Below are 9,634 nucleotides of genomic sequence, written 5' to 3'. Positions count from 1 at the left end.
AAGTCATTAAAAAAATGGTTTTCTGTAAGTATATATAAATATAGGGCGGGATTTTAATGGTATAAACAATAATATAAACAAATAAAATATAGCACAAGATGGAGTGTTTTTTCATTAACCAAAGCCTTTATTACCTATACCTATCAACCATAACCAAGTAAATAATGTGGTTTAAGGACAGCCACAATTGTATCATTAGTTCTTAATAAAAAAAAATACTTGAAAACAAAAATCTAGTGAATTTAAGGTATAAGATTTATTGACAAATGTAAAACTACAACCAATTAGTTAATTTTTATGAAGCTTAAACGGTGTGGCTTTATTAAAAAAAATTTAGTTTATTGTAATTACCATTTTGTAAATGTCTTTGTGACTTGTTAATTTTTGATTATTTATAATATTTTTTTATTATTGCTCTATAAATTATGAATTTTAGTTTTGAGAATTTGATATTCTTTTAACGCAAAATTAATGTTCTCTTGTTAGAGAAAAATTATTAATTATCTCAAGTGATCACTATTCCGTCCATTTTCAAAATTAAACGAATGAAAACGATTCTTGCAATATGTGAATAATGAATGACATTAAATGATTGTTCAACGATAAGAATCACACAAAGTGATAATTATAATATAGATAAATATACAATCTGCGATACTCCGAAGCATTGTTTTTTTTCTGTCAATCATGAACCTAGTCTAGCTCCTTTTTGTATGGTTTCGGCTACGAAATTTTCTTGAGCAAGTAGTTTATCAACCGTGTTTATCCAGAGAAAAATCGCAAAAAGTTTCGATTTGAACAAAGCAGTGCATAGTTTTTCATTAAACAATATCTTTTCGTTTATCTGAAGTTCAATGCTTGCTATTTTAAATTTTATGTTGCATCGGGTTAAGTTAATATCTAAGGGGGTCCAGCATGTGAGATCCTCTACAGTAACTTTGTAGTTTACAGTAAATTTTTAATGAAATTTGGAGAAAAGAAAAGACATATCGTATTTCTAACATAGTCTGTACGAATAAATCTGATCGACGCCGACTGATGTTCACATTTGTTTATCAAGGACGATATAAATAATAAAATACAGCATTCATACATTTCCGGCAACATATTAATAAATATCATTACACCGAAGTAGGCTTATTAAAGCTGATACGATACTTCGATAGAAAGTAAAGGATCATAAAAATCCAAATCCGATCCGTCTTGACGGAAACAGAACGATAAAACACTCATCAGTATCGTAGCTCAAATATTACTTATGGCTAGCAGCAGCGTCAGCCAGGTCTGGTATTAGAACGCGGGGGAAGTACCTACTTCAGCTCCACATGCAAAACTGTGCAAGTCAATATTACAATTCCAGCTGAATTTAGCTGTAATAAACAATAAGTTCTTTTCTCATACATTTGCTATTGCAAGGGTTTGCACCATAAGTGTTATCCAGAGCGATTTGTTATGATTATTATTATCTCTTATAATTTTAGAAGATATAAATTTATCAGTTTTTGATTAAATCTTGGCGACTTAAAAATAAAATTTCATTTTTAACGAACTACAATGAACATGAATAGGTTTGTTTTTGAAATGCAGTTTTCCTTTCCTTTTAACAAGGATTTAAAAAATATTTTTTATTTCAAATTAACGAATATTACTCTACTGCTTCCCATATTGGTTATTCAGTATCATTATCTTTATCTGGACATGCGTCAAATTATGATTCCTTGATTAGAAGTAGCCAGTCACAGGATTCTCGTGATGACAGGATAGTTAAAAGAAGTACAAATCTGATGTATTTTTTTTGTAGTTACACCCTAATAAATCCTCAGTTGGGTGTGTGGGCCTTTCACAATTATGATTTGCAAACAACAATATACTTAGTTTCTTTATGAAAATTCTAACATTCACGGTATAATAAATGATTGTGTATGGAGGGTGGAGCACGTTGAGATAAAACATTTGGTGTTTTACGAAGCATATAATTGCAACTTTTCAGTTTGGAACATCAAAAAATTTGGAATCATTAAGTTGATGTTTTAGGTTTCCCAAGCAGAACATAATAAAAAATGCTAATACTATTGACGTTCTTCAAGGATGGTTAAGATACAAACTCGTCTGTCATAACATTGCTGATAACTTATTGCTTGTAATCCTGACTTACATCACTCATAGAGATATTACATAGAGCTGCTGTAACATTTTAGTTATTCAAAACATTTGCATGTTTTCCAGATAAGTTCCAAAAAAACATTGACTTTTAACAATAGCTGATAAAAGTGACAATTTCAATGATTGAACAATTTTGTATTAAAAATGTAAGTGTATGAGTGCCTTTTGTTGAATTTTGTGCATTACGTTCATTCTTAAAACGCATTTCGACACTCAAGGTGTTATTATCCTCGGTAAAAGTACCTACGCTTTATGTGCAAATTAAAGCCACAAAAGCACAAGTTTTAATTTTAGCATGGCTCTTTCGATCTCATCAACTCTCGCAAATATCCTCATTTGCCTTGGAACGCTTGTTATGTTTCTTTACTTTTATTTTAAACGTGCCTATACTTATTGGAATAAATATGACTTATATGTGGTCCCTCCAGTTATTCCATGTGGAAGCGTAGGAGGCATAATAAATAGAGAGGAATCATTTGGCGTTACTTTGTCAAAAATATACAGACAAGTTAAAGAAAAGGGTGAAAAGCATGCTGGACTTTTCGTCTTATTAAATCCCTTATATATGCCACTGGATCCTCTCATAATCAAGAATATCTTCATCAGAGATTTTAATTCGTTCACCGACCATGCTATATATTATAATGAAAAAGATGATCCACTAAGCGCTAATGTATTGACACTGGAAGGTGACGATTGGAGAAGAATAAGAACTAAATTGACTCCAACATTTACATCAGGGAAAATGAGGAAAATGTTTGATACAATTTGGATTTGCAGTGATAGATTAGTAAATAAATTTGACAATATGATTGAAACGAAAGAACCGTTTGGGATCGGAGAGATACTCGCTTGCTATTCGACAGATGTCATAGGATGTTGCGTTTTTGGTATAGAATGTAACAGTTGCGAAAATCCCAACTCTGATTTTCGAACCAACGGAAAAAGAGTATTCGACACTACAAGGATGGATATGATTAAAAAGTCATTTGCCAGAAACTTTCCTGAAGTTGCACGCTTTCTAAAAATACGTGTCTTACCGAAGGAAATTTCAGATTTTTTTTTAAAAGTTGTAGACGAAAACATCAAACATCGACAAGTAAATAATGTGAAAAGAAATGATTTATTTCAAACACTACTGGAGCTAGAAAAAGACCAACAAGATCAGATAAAGAAGAGAAACAAAATAACAGCAGAAACTTTTGTTTTCTTTAGTGCAGGTTTTGAGACATCTTCTGTCGCTATGACTTTCGCATTGTACGAACTTGCTCTTAATACTAATATACAACATAAATTACGACAGGAAGTGTTATCGATTCTTCAAACACACGACGAGAAGTTAACATACGAAGCACTGATGGAAATGGAGTATCTTAATAAGGTTATTGACGGTATGGACTAAGTAATTGTAGTCAAATTTAATTTTAATGATAAGGCGTACTTAATTTTTTCTACTTTAAAGATTTTTTACTGGTTACCTGTAAAATGAAAAAAAAAAATTAAAACAATTACATTAAAGAAACAACACAGTTGTCTGTTAACAACACTAAGCTATTTGACAGTACAATTTTAAATAAATGAAAATAGTAAAAATTAAATCTAGACATGAAAAATATGCGTACTTTGTCTTTAGAATCTGGAATTACTTTAATTTTAACACAATGATTTATCTCTTTCATTATTCAATTTATAACTAGGGTATAATTTTTCGAAAGTTGTTGTAGCTGTGCTAATTCTACTTTGCACATTATTAGCCAAAAGATTGTCAATCCAATTTTACAGAGACGCTAAGAAAGTATCCACCTGTAGCTTTACTGGTCAGGAAATGCGTAGGAGATTATAAGATAGAAAACAGCAATGTGGTCATCAAAAAAGGGGTGAAAGTTATCGTATCAACATTGGGTATTCACTCTGATCCAGAATATTATCCAAATCCGCAAAAATTTGACCCTGACAGATTTAATAGCGAAAACAAAAGTAAACGGCCAGCTTGCACATTTTTGCCTTTCGGTGAAGGCCCTCGAAACTGTATAGGTTGGTTATATATATTATTATTGAATACTTTTTTTTAATATTGAAATGTTTCGGTTTTAGGATTAAGATTTGGACTACTGTTAGTCAAAATTGGAGTAGTGAATGTCATAAAACAATTCAGATTCACACTAAATCCGAAGACTGGGATACCACGATTGGATAAGCATTCGTTAACTTATCGATTTTCTGATGAAATTTATCTCGATTTTGAACGTATCCAGTAACAAAAGTTTGTTAAGACATCTGACTCAAATGAATAATAAAGTATTCAGTTTAGTAATGTATCATTTTAATCAGGGGTGTATTTAAGAACAATTATTGGACAGAAGGGAGTGAATTTTTCTCTAAATTTAGCTTCCGGAATAAGTTCTTTGCTAAGCAGCGTTTTTAAAAATTCGGTACTTTCAGCTATAAACGTCGCAAACTTGAATTTGAAGTTAGGGACAACAGACTGTTTCATATACGAGGGCGGTTCAATAAGTACCCGTGTTAGAAATGAAGACACCTTTTTTTTTAAATTAGTTTTTTTATTTTTCAACATAGTCCCCTTTCAGAAAGATACACTTCTCCCAACGACCCTGCCATTTTTTTTACCCCTCCAAAAAATAAGATTTGTCGAACTCTCCAAAATCCCCCCCTGTCTCGACGATGACTTCCTCGTTTGAGCTAAACTTCTTTCTCGCTAGTCATTTCTTCATGGTAGGGAACAAGATGAAGTCGNATTTAAATAAAGACTACAAGCAATTTCTATTTTTTCTTGTTTTTATTAATTAATTCCTTTCCTAAAATTAACGCATAATATAAAACAAAATTTATTATGCGAATCATCTTCCAAATGTGGTCGATCCAGATTGTCATAATATGTGAGAAATTAAAAAGTTGACTGACAATTTCGAAAAAATTAAACGTATGCAGTTTTTTTTTCTTTCAACATAGAATTAAATGTGAAATATATTTATGAAAATACGTCAGACGTCTTATAGAAAAGAAGGCACTTGAAAATAAAATTGTAACTACAAACTGATGCAATCATTAAAGTCAAAAACGAAGAAAAGTTTTGGAAATATCCCAATATCACTAATTATAGCGAATTTTATTCTTGTTTTAGATATACATACTAATTTGAAACGACTATTTTTTATTTAAAATTAACGAATATTACTCTATTGCTTTCCATATTGATTATTCAGAATCATTATCATCATCTGGACATGCACCAAATTATGATTCCTTGATTATAAGTAGGCAACCACAGGATTCTTATGATGACAGGATAGTTAAAAGAAGTACAAATCTGTATTTTTTGTAGTTACAACAGACTTAGTTTCTTTATGAAATCCCACATAGGTTTGCGATTTTGAGTAATTTTATAAAAAGTTCATTAGTTTTAAGTTCTATCACTCACGGATAAAATGAATGATTGTGTAAGGAAAGTGAAGCTGGTTGATATAGAACGTTTGGCGTTTCACGAAGGATATTATTACAACAGACTCTGTCCCGTAATCAAATCTTACTTAATTTATTTTAAGGAAATCTATCGCTCTACGATTGACCCATAAGCCGATGTCGACTGCTATGTATCATACCCAGAGGGTATTACCCATCACCTACTCACACCCTCCGACGCCTGACGTCATTATCAAAATATATTTGTCTGTTTTTTCACAGATTCCATTGAAATGGACTGATGTCCGCAACTAATGTAGTCCGGACTTGACAAAAAGTGAATTAATGACCATTTTTAATTACGACTATAACTACGCATTGAATTTTACATATTTAAAATTAAACAAAGATATGTTATGGCTTACACGATCTTCTTCAAAATATAAGTAACAATAACTAAATAAAAATAAGGACGGAAGGTGTATGTTTTTCATTTGCTCCGGGAAAAAATTTTCAATGCCGTTTAATTCCGATTAGTTAATACTTTTGCGGTACTTTTGTCAATAAAGATAGTAATATCATTCAGTCGACAATCATTAGAAAATATTATTTTACTTTACTATCCATGTTATCTAGTCTTTTAATTGTTTCTACAGGTGATACTATAGTATAATCATTATTCGTATAGGTAAGTTAGAAGCAGTTCGAGCACTGTAATAACGAATATATTTTCATGTATTCTAGATAATTTACAAAAAACATCAAGTTGTAACAGTAGTTGTCTAAATTATAAGATAATATTCAATAATTAAACATATTCCTTTTATAAATTTTATAAACATAAGTTTGTTTATGTCGGCGTAAGCAGGTGCATTCTTAATAAATTAAAAATATGGAATCTCTATTATTATCTGTGTTAATGACTATACTTGTGCCGTTGGGAATCGGCATTTTGTTAGTATATATAATTTTTAAACGAAGATACACGTATTGGGACAACTTCGACATTGCCGTAAAACGCCCTCAGTTTCCTTATGGAAGTCTGGGAAATCCATTCAATAAAACTGCATCTGGACATGTAACAGTAGCAGATGCTTATAATAGTTTTAAAAGAAGCAATCAAAAGCATGGCGGAATATACGTTTATTTTACTCCACTCTATTTACCAGTAGATCCAGTCATCATCAAGAACATCCTTATTAAAGACTTCAACTATTTTTCCGACAGGGTTGCTTATTATAACAAAAAGCACGATCCTTTAAGCTTCAATTTATTGACGGCGGTAGGTCAAGATTGGAAAGATATGAGATATAAATTGACACCACTTTTTACTATAAGCAAATTAAAACTAATGTGTCCCTTGTTGCAAATACATAACGAAAGATTCGTAAAAAAAATAGACGATTATGTAAGAAGAATGGAGCCTGTTGAGATAAAGGAGTTGATGGGATGCCTGACAACAGATATTATTGGCCGTTGCTCACTTGGAGTAGAATGTAACAGTATGGAACATCCAAACACCGATTTTAGAAAATTCGGAAAACGCCTTTTCCATTTCACACCGTTTCGACTTCTGAAAGCAACATTCACCAGAGGTTTCCCTAAATTGGCAAGGTACCTAGGACTGGGTGTATTTCCGAAAGATGTTTCAGATTTTTTTATGAACATTGTGGATGAAGTTTTTGATTATAGAACTAAGAACAATGCAAAATATAACGATTTCTTTCAATCATTAATGGAATTGGAGAAAAACGAGACCAACGAGAAAGTAAAAAAAACTAACATTGCGACTCAGGCACTGCTGCTCTTCAACGCTGGCTTCGAAACAACCTCGTCCGCTTTAACACATGCTATTTATGAACTTGGTTGTAATCTTGAAATACAAGAGAAGCTGCGCAAAGAGGTGACAACGGTTTTGGAGAAACATAATGGACTATTGTCTTACGAGGCTCTTACGGAAATGGAATACCTTGACAGAGTAACGGACGGTGAGAAAAAATAATTAAATTTTAATTCTTTAATATGATGAGCAATTATAGTAATATACTTCATGATTGGTGATATTGATCATGATTTCTCTGCAATTTTATTACCAATATTATATTTTCAAAATGTATAAATAAGAGCTAGGAATACAGAACGCCAGAAAAGTTATATCAATTATTTACTTAAGTTGTTTGAATCTACTTTAAACTAAGTGGGAAAGCCATCGTACAGGGCAACGGTCGGCAACTGGCAGACCGCGGTTCAGGTCCAAATCGCCGAAGGTCAAAAACTGGATCAGCAAAAATTTTTTGAAAGCAAATTACTCAAGTTATTTAAAAAAAATATTTTTCTGAAGGTAACAAGGCAAGTTTGACCTCTTTTGGAGGAAGGAGTATGTTTTTAGTGGACCTCAATAAAAATTTTCAAAAACATCCGGACTTAAAATTACTTGTCGATCGTTTGTATAGGGGTTGATATTTTATTTTGAATATTAAAATATTAAAAAAGGAATTGAAACAAAGAACTAATATTAAACTAGGTCCGAATCCTTCGATGACATCATTTTTTATACATGTAACGTTTATTATTCCAGAGACATTAAGAAAGTATCCGTCCCTCCCCATATCGATCAGAAAATGTATACAAGATTATCGCGTAGAAGGCACCAATTTGGTTATCCAAAAGGGGGTAAAGGTATGCATATCAATTTTGGGTATACACAGGGATCCAGAATATTATCCAAACCCGGAGGTATTCGATCCGGAACGATTTACTGAAATAAATAAAAGTAAACGACCTCCTTGCACGTATTTGCCATTTCTGGATGGACCCCGCAATTGCATAGGTTATTGTATAGATACATAGTAGAATTGGTTCAGAATCTTATGAATCTTGACCTTTGTTACATTCCTGGCGGTATACATTGTGAATGCAATAAGGTCAGTCTCTTGCACAGGCGACGACATGAGATTTTGGACTATACCTAATCATTATATTATTGGGAGATTACATGTGAAGTAACCGATCAACATTCTTTTCTTTCGGTGCCGTTTATAAACTACGTCGTTTCTCCTCATCCATTCGTCACGATGCGCCTCGTTTTCTGCATACCCCTCAAATATTACGTTACAAAACACCGACCTCCCATTACAAGCAAATAATCGCGATTAAGAATGGCATAGGTCAGGGATGGCGAACCAATGGCACTCGTGCCATTGGTGGCACGCGACACAATATTTTGGGCACGTCACAATGTTTCTGTGATTGATTCTTTAATCAAGGAATTTTCAGCAAGATTTTCTCACTTCAGAGAATTATCGGAAATACTAATAGGTACGAAAGTTTATTATGTACCCTGATGTGACATTTGAGTCTAGTTCAATATGATTCAAAAAGTTGTTGGAACAAGGAAAGAGTTAGAAATAATTGAAACAGAAAGACTGCCAGGGCAATACAGGTGAAAATGCTAATAATAAAATTTTGGAAACATGGAATGCAATAACAAACACATTTAATTTTTTGAAAAAGCTGGCGTATGATATTTTAATAAATGTTTTCATCAACCTATACGTGCGAGTTATCATTTTCAGAGATTAATAACATCAAAAACTCGCAGTTACAAACCGTTTGGTAGATGACTCTAGTTCAGCATGCATTCTGCTAAAATTAACATCTTACAACCCTTACATAAGTTATTTGTCATCTAATCTGCAAAAACAGAAGTCACACTAATTTTACTTTAATTTAAATTACACGTATAATTTAAACATTGCAAAATGTTCCTATTTTCTAGTAGAATTTTGAGTTGATATTATTTATTATCATTATTTTCCCAATAATCACAGAGACAAAATTATTTGATGGCACGTCTATGACCTGATTACGTAAAAACTGTAAATATAAAAAAGCGCACTTTAATTTTCGATCTGTTAAACAATCATTCTGAAAGATCCAATAGGTGAAATTCATGTAAAAAAATGTGAGGAATCACGTGGTGCCAACAGATTTTCAATACAATTTCAATTAAAGAAAATTTAATTGATACAATACGAAAATTACGTAAAAA

At 32.0% G+C, this 9,634-nt stretch overlaps 2 protein-coding genes across 2 annotated transcripts; both read left to right on the top strand.

Moving 5' to 3' along the window:
* The first annotated feature begins 2,331 nt into the window (after positions 1–2,331).
* LOC108732510 (probable cytochrome P450 6a13) lies at positions 2,332–4,696 on the top strand. The gene is made up of 3 exons (XM_018463367.2): positions 2,332–3,554; positions 3,946–4,197; positions 4,258–4,696. The coding sequence occupies exons 1-3, from the start codon at positions 2,459–2,461 to the stop codon at positions 4,419–4,421; spliced, it is 1,512 nt and encodes a 503-aa protein (XP_018318869.1). The 5' UTR covers positions 2,332–2,458; the 3' UTR covers positions 4,422–4,696.
* Positions 4,697–7,000: 2,304 nt separating this feature from the next.
* On the top strand, positions 7,001–8,804 carry LOC112904405 (probable cytochrome P450 6a13). The gene is made up of 2 exons (XM_025974324.1): positions 7,001–7,571; positions 8,162–8,804. Exons 1-2 carry the CDS (start codon positions 7,001–7,003, stop codon positions 8,431–8,433), a joined length of 843 nt encoding a protein of 280 aa, XP_025830109.1. The 3' UTR covers positions 8,434–8,804.
* Positions 8,805–9,634: the final 830 nt, after the last annotated feature.

Source organism: Agrilus planipennis, unplaced genomic scaffold (genome assembly GCF_000699045.2).
Source record: "Agrilus planipennis isolate EAB-ADULT unplaced genomic scaffold, Apla_2.0 scaffold48, whole genome shotgun sequence".
Classification (NCBI taxonomy): Eukaryota; Metazoa; Arthropoda; class Insecta; order Coleoptera; family Buprestidae; genus Agrilus; species Agrilus planipennis.
Note: the sequence above shows the minus strand (reverse complement) of the source record. Positions and strands in the feature narration are given on the sequence as shown.